Source organism: Oncorhynchus mykiss, chromosome 8 (assembly GCF_057628025.1).
Source record: "Oncorhynchus mykiss isolate SJ-2025 chromosome 8, ASM5762802v1, whole genome shotgun sequence".
Classification (NCBI taxonomy): Eukaryota; Metazoa; Chordata; class Actinopteri; order Salmoniformes; family Salmonidae; genus Oncorhynchus; species Oncorhynchus mykiss.
Genome location: NC_143029.1, coordinates 14,433,326 through 14,449,446, shown reverse-complemented (window position 1 = coordinate 14,449,446; position 16,121 = coordinate 14,433,326). Strand labels below are relative to the sequence as shown.

The 16,121-nt window shown below is 44.5% G+C and overlaps 1 protein-coding gene across 1 annotated transcript in view; it reads right to left on the bottom strand.

The window, feature by feature from the left end:
• Positions 1-1,373: 1,373 nt before the first annotated feature.
• The window catches only part of LOC149981400 (uncharacterized), a 39,525-nt gene continuing 24,777 nt past the window's right edge, over positions 1,374-16,121 (bottom strand). Inside the window, exon 4 of the mRNA XM_090181962.1 lies at positions 1,374-1,509. Coding sequence (XP_090038088.1) covers positions 1,374-1,509 — 136 coding nt within the window. The remainder of the gene's footprint in view (positions 1,510-16,121) is intronic.

Genomic DNA, 16,121 nt, shown 5'->3' with positions numbered 1-16,121 from the left:
TGGAATCCCTCTGTATTCTCCTTATCAACATGATGGCATGACCACGATCTTCAATACATGCTTGATGACTCTGCTCACATTTCTCTGACCTCGTGTCGCAAAACCCAGGTGTCCCAGTTCCTATAAACAGCCAACAAAGCCATTCTCGTCACTGAGTACCGACCAGGGGAGGAAGAGAGAGACAGAGGAGGAGTGAAAAAGTAAAATGGAACAGAGAAAGAGAGAATGCATTTACAAAGAAGAAGAAGGAGGAGGTGCCCTGGACTAGTTGAATGACTGAGGTAGCACAGTGGGAGCTCCGGTTAGAGCTGGCATGTGACAGGATGAGGTAAAGAGTTGAGGGGGTTGGAGGAATTGGACGATGGAGCTTCTTTTGGCCGCTGAGTGGCAGGTGAATGATGGATGCATGTTGGAATCACTACTTAGCCCCTCTTCACTCTCACTCTCTCATTCCTCCTTTGGGACCTGGGCCTGAGCCACTCAGGAGGGATCTGTCATTGTGTAAACACAGAAAGAGTTAGAGCTATCTACCGGGGCAGGATTGAGGCCACGAGGGCACACACTGAACTTACATGCTACACAAGAGCTGCATCCTAAATGATACCCTATTCCTTTAATAGTGCACCACATTTGAACAGGCCTATTGTCAAAAAAATAGGATGCCATTTGGACACACCCCACCGAAGACATGTATTGCTGCTTTGTTTTCCTCTGTCACTCATTAAAACTATCCAATCATTTACTAGACTTTAACAATGCACCTCTAATTAACCACCAGTGTATTTGAATAGACGCCAGTTACACATGGGGTGTGTCCCAAATATCATCCTATTCCCTATGGGGCTCTGGTCAAAAGTAGTGCACTATCTAGGGAATAGGTGCCATTTGGGAATCAGTTGTGAACAGATGGTGAGAGCTCATCATCAGGACAGATTTTATCCCCCCCCCCTCACCTCAAAATTAACCTGCCCACCATCTATAAATCCAAATATAAAAAAATATCTTGCTATTAAAAATCTGTGCCATTTCGTCTCTCACTACAAACAAATAATCTTAGGGCTTAATTTCCTCTGCCGGACGTCTTGATTTCCTCCGCTGGTGTGTAATTAAAATAAGCACTCGTTTGAATTACTAGGGACAGGAGGTGATTGGCATTACTATAATTTCTTTGAATATCAAGACACACACACACACACAGGCACACACACAACCACACACACACTCTGCTTAGCATATTTTCATTAACCCTGGCAAATGAATTATTTACAAGTCTGGTTTACATTGGAGTTATAGGACTACTTCCTGGTTATAACAGGACCCTTTTTTACCGTAAAATATAACACATATAGTTGTTCCTAAATTGGCTCCTCACACTAGCCCAGGGTCAGGTGGCTCCTCACACTGCTCAGGATCAGGTGGCTCCTCACACTGCCCAGGATCAGGTGGCTCCTCACACTGCTCAGGATCAGGTGGCTCCTCACACTGCCCAGGATCAGGTGGCTCCTCAAGCTAGCGAAGGATCAGGTGGCTCCTCACACTGCCCAGGATCAGGTGGCTCCTCACGCTAGCCAAGGATCAGGTGGCTCCTCACACTAGCCCAGTATCAGGTGGCTCCTCACACTGCCCAGGATCAGGTGGCACCTCACACTAGCCCAGGATCAGGTGGCTCCTCAAGCTAGCCAAGGATCAGGTGGCTCCTCACACTAGCCCAGTATCAGGTGGCTCCACACGCTAGCCAAAGATCAGGTGGCTCCTCACACTGCCCAGGATCAGGTGGCTCCTCACACTGCCCAGGACTAGCTGGCTCCTCACACTAGCCCAGAATCAGGTGGCTCCTCACGCTAGCCAAGGATCAGGTGGCTCCTCACACTAGCTCAGAGTCAGGTGTATAGTATAGTAACCTAAAGTGCAGAGAGCTTTTCTTTCCCTTAAACAGTGGGTTTGCAGATGCCTGTCTCTTTGGGGATGGGGCAAAGTAGGGGAGGCAGTAGGGTGCCGGTGGGGGAAGGGTGGATGCAGTGCGGTTGACGCAGGGAAGTGGGGGGTGGAGGGAAAGGGTGGATGGTGGAAGAGGAGAGGGACGGATGCAGAACGGCTGAGGCAGGGGAGGGTGGATGAGGAGAGGGAGGAGAGGGGGAGGCAGGGGAGGTGGATGAGGAGAGGGAGGAGAGGGGGAGGCAGGGGAGGGTGAATGAGGAGAGGGAGGAGAGGGGGAGGCAGGGGAGGGTGGATGAGGAGAGGGAGGAGAGGGGGAGGCAGGGGAGGTGGATGAGGAGAGGGAGGAGAGGGGGAGGCAGGGGAGGGTGAATGAGGAGAGGGAGGAGAGGGGGAGGCAGGGGAGGGTGGATGAGGAGAGGGAGGAGAGGGGTAGGCAGGGGAGGTGGATGAGGAGAGGGAGGAGAGGGGGAGGCAGGGAGGTGGATGAGGAGAGGGAGGAGAGGGGTAGGCAGGGGAGGTGGATGAGGAGAGGGAGGAGAGGGGGAGTCATGGGAGGGTGGATGAGGAGAGGGGGAGGCAGGGGAGGTGGATGAGGAGAGGGGTAGGAGACAGATGGGGAGGCGGAGGGGGACCAGCAAAGCGAAGGGATCAGACGCTGTATCTAATTAGTGGAAACCAAGACTGTTCTCGGGGCAGGTTTGCTGGCTTTGACTAGCAGAAGTGACTTTTCATTGCAGGTTAGGAAACCTTATGCAGCAGGTTAGGATAATTAACATGGCAGGTTAGGATAATTAACGTGAAAGGTTTGGAGAATTAGGTTAATGTTAGGAAAATAGTTAAAGTTACCTAAAATGCAAGAATTGTCCCCGACGTGACTCGAACATATGCCCTGCCCTGAGAACAGCCTTGGTTTCCACTAATGTGATGCTGCTTCTGAGACGGGGGATGTGGAGGAGGGGGAGGGGGGGCACCTCATTAGTTCAGTAGAGGTGTTATGGAACTGGTGCCTCCCGTGTTGTATCGTCAACCCCATGGCAGGGGGCTGTTTGTACGAGTGGAGACAAAGAGGGGGGAGTAAGGTGTTTTTATTCATTACCAGGGGATTTCTCCCTGTCTGACTGTCTGCAACACAGAACATATATCCTCCTCCCAACATTAGAAATGACATCAGGCTTCTATTTAGTAGCGTTGTGTAGACTGGGGATGCCTCCCAAATTGACGGAATAATTCCAATATTTGCATAAAATTCCATAAAACCATAGTCTTTCCATTACCATGGAAGTCAAAATAAATGAAACACAGACATTTACGGTCAGACTTAACTTGAGAAAAAGTATGTTACTGTGCAGACAGAGAGTCCGAGTGAAAACCTCTGTATGCGAGAAGAAGAAAGGGAGAGAGGTGTGTCTGTGAGGTTGTGATGATGGTGATTTCATTTCTTTCTTCAGTGTCTGGTTTCTCCTCTGCCTCTCTACTGCCTGACAATGAGTAGTGACAGGACATTACTCAGAATTAGGACTTTCACCCTCCATTTCATTTACATCGGCAGTCAACCTGAATCCGCTTTTCTTTCTACACCGCACGAGAAAATGATGTCACCCAAAATGATGTCAGCTATAGTGATTCACTTCAGGATCAATTCTCTATAAGAGGATTTGAATGGTGTGTACTATGTACTTTTAGAGCGTCAGTGAGTGTGCATGTGAATGTGACTGCATGCATAACCTAATTATATTGGTGGGAGCATCTGCAGACTGTGCTGCTGGCTCACCCTCGGTGTAAGCACCTTGGTCGGTGGCCAACGACATTGACCGTGGCTCTCAATGGTTCAGTGTCTGGTTGGGAGCAGCATGATGTAATTGTCAGAGGGGGTTTGATTTCCAACATGATACAGATGGGATGGGCTTTAGAGGTGGAGAGAGAGAGATGAGGAAAAAAGAAGAATAGAGAGATAAATAGAGGAGGACATATATATATAGAGAGAGAGAGAGAAAAGGGGGACAGAGAGAGAGAGAGAGAGTAGGGGGACAGAGAGAGAAAGAGAGAGAGAGTAGGGGGACAGAGAGAGAGAAGGGGGCAGAGAGAGAGAGGGGTGGGGGATAAAGAGAGAGAGAGAGAGAGAGAGAGAGAGAGAGAGAGGAGGGGAGCAAAGAGAGAGGGGAGGGGACAAAGAGAGAGAGGGAGGAGGGGGACAAAGAGAGAGAGAGGGAAGGGGGACAAAGACAGAGAGATGAGGCAGACAGAGAGAGAGAGAAAGAGAGTGCGAGGGGAGGGGGACAAAGAGAGAGAGAGGATGGGGACAGAGAGAGAGAGAGAGAGAGAGAGAGAGAGAGAGAGAGAGAGAGGAGGGGGACAGAGAGAGAGAGGATGGAACAAAGGGAGAGAGAGAGAGAGGGAGAGAGAGAGGAGGGGAACAGAGAGAGAGAGAGAGGGAGAGAGAGAGAGAGAGAGAGAGAGAGAGAGGGAGAGAGAGAGGAGGGGGACAGAGAGAGAGAGAGGAGGGGGACAGAGAGAGAGAGGAGGGAACAAAGAGAGAGAGAGAGGAGGGGGACAGAGAGAGATAGAGGGTTCAGGTACAGAGAGAGAGAGAGAGAGAGAGAGAGAGGGGGGGGGACACAAAGAGAGAGAGGAGGGAGTGGGACAAAGAGAAAGAGAGAGGAGGAGGACAAAGAGAGAGTGTGTGAGAGAGGTAACCACTGCACAACAGCAGAACCCGAGACAGAGCTGCATTTCCTGACAAAATGTTTAAAAAAATATATTAAGCAAAGGTTTCAAAGACCTCTCTGATGAGAATAAGCTACCCGTCCATTTGGGGAAGGACGCAGAGAACTGTGGGTTGGCAGCGCACTACATTGCTGCCTACCATAAGATGAGAGACAGTGTCTGACAGACCAACCAACCTGCACATGTACTCTACTGTATGCTTATTGTTATTGTTCAATGTATGGTTATTTTGACCCTTGGTTATTGTTGTTACTGTTGTGCAGTTGACAATTTTGATTCTTATTGTTGTCATCTTATACATTTCCAAAGTAAGCTTTGGCAATACAGTTGAAGTCGGAAGTTTACATACACCTTAGCCAAATACATTTAAACTCAGTTTTTCACAATTCCTGACATTTAATCCTTGAAAAATGCCCTGTCTTAAGTCGGTTAGGATCATCACTTTATTTTCAGAATGTGAAATGTCAGAATAATAGTAGAGACACTGATTTATTTCAGCTTTTATTTCTTTCATCACATTCCCAGTGGGTCAGAAGTTTACATACACTCAATTAGTATGTGGTAGCATTGCCTTTAAATTGTTTAACTTGGGTCAAACATTTCTGGTAGCCTTCCACAAACTTCCCACAATAAGTTGGGTGAATTTTGGCCCCTTCCTCCTGACAGAGCTGGTGTAACCGAGTCAGGTTTGTAGGCCTCCTTGCTCGCACACGCTTTTTCAGTTCTGCCCGCATTTTCTATAGGATTGAGGTCAGGGCTTAGTTATGGCCACTCCAATACCTTGACTTTGTTGTCCTTAAGCCATTTTGCCACAACTTTGGAAGTTTGCTTGGGGTCATTGTCCATTTGGAAGACCCATTTGCGACCAAGCTTTAACTTCCTGACTGATGTCTTGAGATGTTGCTTCAATATATCCACATAATTTTCCTACCTCATGGTGTCATGTATTTTGTGACGTGCACCAGTCCCTCCTGCAGCAAAGCACCTTCACAACATGATGCTGCCACCCCCGTGCTTTACGGTGGGATGGTGTTCTTCGGCTTGCAAGCCTCCCCCTTTTTCCTCCAAACATAACGATGGTCATTATGGCCAAACAGTTCTATTTTTGTTTCATCAGACCAGAGGACATTTCTCCAAAAAGTACGATCTTTGTCCCCATGTGCAGTTGCAAACCGTAGTCTGTCTTTTTTATGGAGGTTTTGGAGCAGTAGCTTCTTCCTTGTTGAGCGCCCTTTCAGGTTATGTCGCTATAGGACTAATTTTACTGTGGATATAGATACTTTTGTACCTGTTTCCTCCAGAATCTTCACAAGGGCCTTTGCTGTTGTTCTGGGATTGATTTGCACTTTTCGCACCAAAGTACGTTCATCTCTAGGAGACAGAACGCGTCTCCTTCCTGAGCGGTATGACGGCTGCGTGGTCCCATGGTGTTTATACTTGCGTACTATTGTTCGTACAGATGAACGTAGTACCTTCAAGTGTTTATCATTTTTTTCTGAGGTCTTGGCTGATTTCTTTTGATTTTCCCATGATGTCAAGCAAAGAGGCACTGAGTTTGAAGGTAGGCCTTGAAATACATCCACAGGTACACCTCCAATTGACTCAAATTATGTCAATTAGATTATCAGAAGCTTCTAAAACCATGGCATCATTTTATGGACTTTTCTCAAATGTTTAAATGCACAGTCAACTTAGTGTATGTACATTTCTGACTCACTGGAATTGTGATACAGTGAATTCTAAGTGAAATAATCTGTCTGTAAACAATTGTTGGAAAAATGACTTGTGTCATGGACAAAGTAGATGTCCTAATCGACTTGCCAAAACTATAGTTTGTTAACAAGAAATTTGTGGAGCGGTTGAAAAACGAGTTCTAATGACTCCAACCTAAGTGTTTGTAAACTTCCGACTTCAACTGTATGGTCATTGTTACGTCATGCCAATAAAGCAAATTGAATTTAATTGAATTGAGAGGGAGAGACAGAAAGAGAGGGAAGAGGGGGAGAGAGAGGAGTGGGATGGAGAAATAGAGAGAGAGAGAGAGAGAGAGAGAGAGAGAGAGAGAGGATTGGGACAGAGAGAGAGAGAGAGAGAGAGAGAGAGAGAGAGAGAGGGTTGCAATTGCACTCTTCTCATTAAGCTTTAAGCTGCCTACTGTATACACAGTATATTATACATGCACACTATTTCAGAGAACAGAAATCACCTGCTCCATATTTTACAGACAGTCTTTCATATTTCACGTTCACGATAGCTCAAGTATGTCTGTCTACCCACCCACACCTCCATTAACATGCATGAAGCACAGCAAGGGTGCAAGCTCTGGGGAAGGTCTCCCAAAGTCAGTGTTGACTTTTTGGCGTTGCTAAGGGTGTGAAAGCTGTCAGAGATCTCAGCAGTCTGTCTGACTTGCTGCTTTCATGATAAATACGACTGAGGGAGCAACCGTCTTTTGTCTCACTAGAAACCTTGATATTTTATTTAGGACTCAAATCAAACAGGCGTCGTTAAAGTAGGCTAGTGTATGCAAAGTGCTTGTTTTGAGTGATGTTGCACTCTGTGGTGGAGCTTCAATGATTTTCATTCACTGCCTGTTTTCATTTTCATACACTGACGCTAGTAAACAAACAACGAATCCATTGACCCAAAGTGAAGTCTGATTCAATGAATTTAAACAAAAGGTTTGTTAATGTTGATTATGTAGCTTTTATGGCACTCCAAAACATTCAAGGAAGTGAAGGGACTAATTAGGGCTCCAAACATTTGACAACTGTTTTTTTTATCTCCCTCTCCACTGTTGGTAAATGGTTTGATTTTGTGCATGCAAATGAGCGTATTAATTAACATAAGGAATGGGCAACTATTGTAAAAAAAAAAGTGGTGAGATGAAGCAGATGCTAAACTACAGGACTGTTTTTCTATCACAGACTGGAATATGTTCCGGGATTCTTCCAATGGCATTGAGGAATACACCACATCAGTCACTGACTTCATCAATAAGTGCATTTAAGAAGCGGGACTCTAACCCGGAAGCTTATGAGAAATCCCTCTATGCCCTCCAACGAACTATTAAACAGGCAAAGTGTCAATACAAGACGAAGATCGAATCGTACTACACCGGCTCCGATGCTCGTCGGATGTGGCAGGGCTTGCATACCATTACAGACTACAAAGGGAAGCACAGCCGAGAGCTTCAAAGTGACACGAGCCTACCAGACGAGCTAAACAACTTCTATGCTCGCTTTGAGGCAAGAAACACTGAAACATGATTGAGAGCATCAGCTGTTCCGGACAACTGTGTGATCACGCTCTCCGCAGCCGACGTGAGTAAGACCTTTAAACAGGTCAACATTCACAAGGCCGCTGGGCCAGACGGATTACCAGAATGTGTACTCCGAGCCTACGCTGACTAACTAGCAAGTGTCTTCACTGACATTTTCAACTTCTCTCTGTCCGAGTCTGTAATACCAACATGTTTCAAGCAGACCACCACAGTCCCTGTGCCCAAGAACACTAAGGTAACCTGCCTAAATGACACACTCACGTCTGTTGCCATGAAATGCTGGTCATGGCTCACATCAACACCATTGTCCTAGAAACCCTAGACCCACTCCAATGTGCATACGACACCAACAGATCCACAGATGATGCAATCTCTATTGCACTCCACACTGCCCTTTCCCACCTTGACATAAGAAACACCTATGTGAGAATGCTATTCATTGACGACAGCTCAGCGTTCAACACCATAGTGCCCTCAAAGCTCATCACTAAGCTAAGGACCCTGGGACAAAACACCTCCCTCTGCCATTGGATCCTGGACTTCCTGACGGGCCACCCCCAGGTGGTAAGGTTAGGTAACAACACATCCGCCACGCTGAACCTCAACACGGGGGCCCCTCAGGGGTGCGTGCTCAGACCCCTCCTGTACTCCCTGTTCACTCATGACTGCACGGCCAGGCACGACTCCAACACCATCATTAAGTTTGCTGATGACACAGCAGCGGTAGGCCTGATCACCGACAATGACGAGGTCAGAGACCTGACCGGGTGGTGCCAGAACAACATCCTCTCCCTCAACGTGATCAAGACAAAGGAGGTGATTGTGGACTACAGGAAAAGGAAGACCGAGCACGCCCCCATTTTCATCGGCAGGCTGTAGTGGAGCAGATTGAGATCTTCAAGTTCCTTGGTGTCCACATAACCAACAAGCATACATGGTCCAAGCACACCAAGACAGTCGTGAAGAGGGCACGACAAAACCTATTCCCCCTCAGGAGACTGAAAAGATTTGGCATGGATCCATAGATCCTCAAAAGGTTTACAGCTGCTGGTTTTATCACTGCCTGGTATGGAAAATGCTTGGCCTCCAACTGCAAGGCACTACAGAGGGTACTGCGTACGGCCCAGTACATCACCAGGGCCAAGCTTCCTTCCATCCAGGACCTAAAAATTAGGCCCTAAAAATTGTCAAACACTCTAGCCACCTTAGTCACAGACTGTTCTCTCTGCTACGGCACGGCAAGCGGTACTGGAGCGCCGAGTCTAGGTTCAAGAGGCTTCTAAACAGCATCTACCCCCAAGCCATAAGTCTCCTGAACAGCTAATCAAATGACTACCCCCCCCCCCCCCCACTACGCTGCTGCTACTCCCTGTTATTATCTATTCATAGCCACTTTAATAACTCTACCTACATGTACATAATTACCTCAATTACCTCGACAGCGCACATTGACACATTGACTCTGTACCGGTACCCCCCTTCTTATTTTTTTACTTATTTTTTTGGTAGTTTCTTAAAATTGCATTGTTGGTTAAGAGCTTGTAAGTAAGCATTTCACTGTTGTATTCAGCGCATGTGACAAATCAAATTTGATTTGATTTGGGAATGAATTATGATTACACAAATAGCATTACAACGAGGATAATTAGTACTTATTCAGAAACGCAAAAGAGCAGATCAATCATTTGGCCTGAGATAAACATCATCACAACTGTAATTTACCTGTGTTCTGTCACCCAAATAATATTAGGTTTTATTTATGGGGCCTCTACTCATCAAGATGATTTAATTGCATCATGGTATTCACTGGGGTTACATGGCTGTTCAGACTTTTATAGCTGGACTACACAATGAATCATTTAGACATCATGGAAACTATCCATTTGCATTATGTTTTTTTTATTTTTAAGTATTAGGTATTTGTTTCCTTATATGTTACGTATTTATGTACACTAAGTATACCAAACAATAGGGACACTTTCCTAATATTAAGCAGAACCCCCTTTTGCCCTCAGAACAACCTCAAATTGTCGGGGCATGGACTCTACAAAGTGTCAAAAGTCAAAAGCTTAAAAATCCTTCTTTATTCTGTCTCCTCCCCTTCATTTACACTGATTGAAGTAGATTTAACAAGGGACATCAACAAGGGATCATAACTTTCACCCAGATTCACCTGATCAGTCTATGTCATGGAAAGACAAGGTGTTCTTAATGTTTTGTATACTCAGAGTGTACATATGTTTCCTTATGTTCCATATTTGTTTGTGTCATTTGGTAGAATCATCATGACAAGAAGTTGTAATGCATTTCTAGTGTCTGGACAGTCATTGGTTATTAGAAACACCTAGAACAGAAACACCTAGAACAGAAACACCGAGAACAGAAACACTGAGAACATAAACACCTAGAACAGAAACACAGAGAACAGAAACACCTAGAACAGAAACACCTAGAACAGAAACACCTAGAACAGAAACACCTAGAGTAGAAACACCTAGAACAGAAACACCTAGAGCAGAAACATACGGTGGCAACTATCCCCACCTATGAACGTTTACAGTGCCTTGAGAAAGTATTCGGCCCCCTTGAACTTTGCGACCTTTTGCCACATTTCAGGCTTCAAACATAAAGATATAAAACTGTATTTTTTTGTGAAGAATCAACAACAAGTGGGACACAATCATGAAGTGGAACGACATTTATTGGATATTTCAAACTTTTTTAACAAATCAAAAACTGAAAAATTGGGCGTGCAAGTAGGGATTTTATTGCTCAATCTAAATTATGCTGATGAAAACATGTAAATCCATAGTCCTAATGGACACATGCTCAAACTCCCACACTTTTGATATACTTAAAAGTGCAATCTGTAGTTGCTACATCCATTTTTGGACTTATAAATGATTTATATATATATATATATATACCAGTCAAGTTGACACACCTACTCATTCCAGTTTTTTCTACATTGTAGAATAATGCCAAGAGTGTGCAAAGCTGTCATCAAGGAAAAGGATGGCTAATTTGAAGAATCTAAAATGAAGAATATATTTTGATTTGTTTAACACTTTTTTGGTTACTACATGATTCCATATGTGATATTTCATAGGTTTGATGTATTCACTATTATTCTACAATGTAGAAAATAGTAAAATAAAGAAAAACCATTCAATGAGTAGGTGTGTTCAAACTTTAGACTGGTACTGTGTGTATATATATACACATCCATTGATTGTTGAAGAATATGAGTTTATGAGCTTAGTTCAACTGTCACACTCCATGAGAACCCAAAATATAAGCTTGTTTTACCCCAAGTAAATGTAAACAAACACTGTATAGCGTCATAATATGATTAAAACAATAATGTTGATATCAAGGTTGATCAGTCCTTGCATCCATAGCTCTGTCTATTAATCTGAGAGTGGTTACATTTCTTCAGGCCCATCCCTCAGCTTGGCGGGGTAGCCATTTTGTTATTATTTCATCTGTGGAATTGCTCTTTAAACAGCTGCATACTATCAAGACATCAAAGTGTCACCAACAAAAAGGTTAACAATAGGCCTATAGAAAATGCAGCATATGGTATTCATTGTTCACATGTAAATAGCACTTTCAGTTGCGCTCAAAGCATGCCATTCCATGAACGCAGCATTTATTTTAAACTGATTGGGCTCATGTTTTTCAATCAATGAGCCCATTCAGTCCTCCATGACAACAAAATCATAAACAACAGAGTAGGGCTGGCTAATACTGTAAGTCCTTCGTTTTGTGGTCATGCTCAGGTAAAGAAATGTGGCTAATCTATACTTCCATATTTCCAAGTCTTATTCTTGGAGATCAAGGGGTATAACATTTATTGGAATGACTGTAATTCTGATAGATTTAGGGTTTTAACGTAAATATATAATTTAATAATATGCAATTTAATCATATGTAGTAAAAAGCGATGGGTTAGAAGAAGCCTATATAACCAACCCATAGCAAAATGTAACATCCATATACTGTATATGGCCAGCTACAGTATGTCAACTTTAACATTGATTTATCCTGCAATAGATGTCGTTCAATTGGTCACATACATTTTTGTATTCTTCGATTTGCCTCTACAGCAGAAAGTAATCTAAAAGTAACTGAAGGTAATCAGAATACTTTACTGATTTTGGGTAATCCACATTACGTTACTGATTACAATTTTGGACAGGTAACTCATAAACTGCAAAGGATTACATTTAGAAAGTAACGTACCCAACCCTGGTACTCTCAGACAGAAACATACGATGACAACCGTCCCCAGCTGTGAACGTATATACAGTAATCAATATAGCTAGATATGAAAATTATGGCAATACATTTCTGTGTCAATTTATCTATATTCTCAGTGGGCCAGTTTTCAATTGTAGCTTCAATGCAACAACATGTAGGGATGGCTACCATCTCTAGCAGCCGGTAGAATCCTTTTGACTGTCACATATGATATGATCAGCGTGTGTGGGGAAATGGCCTTGGCATTTAGGTGCATGTCCCAAATGGCACCCTAATCCCTTTATAGTGCACTACTTTTGACCAGGGCCCATAAGACACTGGTCAAAAGTAGTGCACTATAATATATAGAATAAGTTGCCATTTGGGATGCATACAGTCCATGCATATGAGAGAAATGGAAACTTAATGAGGTAATTCAGACACAAATATATGCAGCTCTCTGTCAACACATATACTTAGAACAGCCAATCAGAAGCATTTAATTTGTACCATGTTTTATTGATGGGATATAACCGCAGGCATACAGTATATTGCATGTGGTATAACACCGTTGCAGAATGCAAAAACCTATTTCATACACAATGTTATTATATGCATACAGTACATAGTTGTTTTTTCAATTTCACCACAGCCATACCACTGGTTATTGTAGAACATAACTAATGTATGATAACTATTGGTGAATTATATTATCTGGGCATTCGATAACGAAATGTGAAAAACTCAGAGAGAGAGAGAGAGAGATTATGCATCACTTGTTAAGTGATTTATGGCAGGGTGTCAGCTGTAATGTTACATCCTCTAGTAAAATAGCAACAACAAAAAAATATAAAACATTTCATTTGGCCTTTACTACTGTGACGTTGGTGTGATGTACACGTCATTTCCTGTTGAACGCAGGAATGAGGGAGAGCTCGGCTTGCTAGTTATGGAAAGTGTGTTGTTTTCAAATCCAATTTTATTGATCACATAAACATGGTTAGTAGATGTTATTGTGCGTGTAGCGAAATGCTTGTGCTTCTAGTTCCGACAGTGCAGCAATATATAACAAGTAATCTAACAATTCCACAACAAATACCTAATACACACAAATGTAAGTAAAGGAATAGAATAAGAATATATACATATAAATATATGGATGAGCAATGACAGAGCAGCATAGGCAAGATGCAACAGATGGTATAAAATACAGTACATACATGAGATGAGCAGTGCAAGATATGTAAACATTATTAAAGTGGCATTATTAAAGTTACTAATGATCCATTTATTAAAGTGGCCAATGCTTTCAAGTCTGTATGTAGGCAGCGGCCTCTGTGTTAGTGATGTCTGTTTAACAGTCTGACGGCCTTGAGATAGAAGCTGTTTTTTTCAGTCTCTCTGTCCTAGCTTTCATGCACCTGAACTGACCTCGCCTTCTGGACGGTAGCGGGGTGAACAGGCAGTGGCTCGGGTGGTTGTTGTCCTTGATGATCTTTTTGGCCATCCTGTGACATCGGGTGCTGTAGGTGTCCTGGAGGGCACGAAGTTTGCCCGCGGTGATGCGTTGTGCAGACCGCACCACCCTCTGGAGAACCTTGCGGTTGTGGGCGGTGCAATTGCAATACCAGACAGTGATACAGCCCGACAGGAGGCTCTCAATTGTGCATTTGTAAAAGTTTGTCAGGGTTTTAGGTGACAAGCCAAATTTCTTCAGCCTCCTGAGGTTGAAGAGGCGTTGTTGCTGCCCTATCCCATCTGGACCACACTGTCTGTGTGGGTGGACCATTTCAGTTTGTCCGTGATGTGTACGCCGAGAAACTTAAAACTTTCCAACTTCTCAACTGCTGTCACGTCGACGTGGATAGGGGGATGCTGCCTCTGCTGTTTTCTGAAGTCCACGATCATCTCCTTAATTTTGTTGACGTTGAGTGAGAGGTTGTTTTCCTGACACCCCACTCCAAGATCAAATCAAATCAAATGTATTTATATAGCCCTTTGTACATCAGCTGATATCTCAAAGTGCTGTACAGAAACAGCAAGCAATGCAGGTGTAGAAGCATGGTGGCTAGGAAAAACTCCCTAGAAAGGCCAAAACCTAGGAAGAAACCTAGAGAGGAACCAGGCTATGTGGGGTGGCCAGTCCTCTTCTGGCTGTGCCGGGTGGAGATTATAACAGAACATGGCCAAGATGTTCAAATGTTCATAAATGACCAGCATGGTCGAATAATAATAAGGCAGAACAGTTGAAACTGGAGCAGCAGCACGGTCAGGTGGACTGGGGACAGCAAGGAGTCATCATGTCAGGTAGTCCTGGGGCATGGTCCTAGGGCTCAGGTCAGTTGAAACTGGAGCAGCAGCACGGCCAGGTGGACTGGGGACAGCAAGGAGTCAGGTAGTCCTGGGGCATGGTCCTAGGGCTCAGGTCCTCCGAGAGAGAGAAAGAAAGAGAGAAGGAGAGAATTAGAGAACGCACACTTAGATTCACACAGGACACTGAATAGGACAGGAGAAGTACTCCAGATATAACAAACTGACCCTAGCCCCCCGACACATAAACTACTGCAGCATACATACTGGAGGCTGTGACAGAAGGGGTCAGGAGACCCTGTGGCCCCATCTGAGGACACCCCCGGACAGGGCCAAACAGGAAGGATATAACCCCACCCACCCACCCAGAGCCCCCACCTCCTCCCTGTAGCCTGTCTTATCGATGTTGTTAATCAAGCCTACTACTGTTGTGTCGTCTGCAAACTTGACAAATGAGTTGTAGGCATGCATGGCCATGCAGTCATGGGTGAACAGGGAGTACATGAGGGGGCTGAGCACACACCGGTGTGGGGCCCCATTGTTGAGGATCAGCAAAGTGAAGATGTTGTTTCCTACCTTCACCACCTGGGGGCGGCCCGTCAGAAAGTCCAGGACCCAATTGCACAGGGCGGGGTTGAGACCGAGGGCCTCAAACTTATTGATGAGCTTGGAGGGTACTATGGTGTTGAATGCTGAGTTGTAGTCAATGAACAGCATTCTTACATAGGTATTATTTTTGTCCAGATGGGATAGGGCAGTGTGCAGTGTGATGGCGATTACGTCATCTGTGGACCTGTTGGGGCGGTATGCAAACTGAAGTGGGTCTAGGGTGGCAGGTAAGGTGGCAGTGATATGATCCTTGACTAGCCTCTCAAAGCACTTCATGATGACTGAAGTAAGTGCTATGGGGCAGTAGTCATTTAACTCAGCTATCCTTGCCTTCTTGGGTACAGGAACAATGGTAGCCATCTTGAAGCATGTGGGGACAACAGACTGGGATAGGGAGCGATTGAATATGTCCGTAAACAGGGGGCAGTCATTGTTAGTGAGCCACGAGGGTGGCACTGTATTATCCTCAAAGAGGGCAAGTAAGGTGTTTAGTTTGTCTGGAAGTGTGACGTCAGTGTCCATGATGTGGCTGTTTTTGTTTTTGTAGTCTCTGATTTCCTGCAGACCCTGCCACATACATCTCGTGTCTGAGCCGTTGAAATGCGACTCCACCTTGTCCCTGTACCGGTATTTTGCTTATTTGATTGCCTTGCAGAGGGAATAACTACACTGTTTAAATTCTGCCATATTTCCAGACCTCTTTCCATTGTTAAATGAAGTGGATCGCGCTTTCAGTTTTGCATGTATGCCGCCATCCATCCATGGTGTCTGGTTAGCGTAGGTCACAGTGGGTACAACATCTCCAATGCACTTCTTAATAAATGCACTTACCAAGTTAGCGTTTCGGTCAATGTTGTTCTCCGAGGCTGACAAGAACATAGTCCAGTCAGGGGTGATCCAAACAATCTTAAGCATGGCTTCTTATTGGTCAGACCAGAGTTGAATGGTTCTTGTCACTGGTACATCCTGTTTGAGTTTCAGCCTATAAGAGCAAGATGGCGTCGTGGTCGGATTT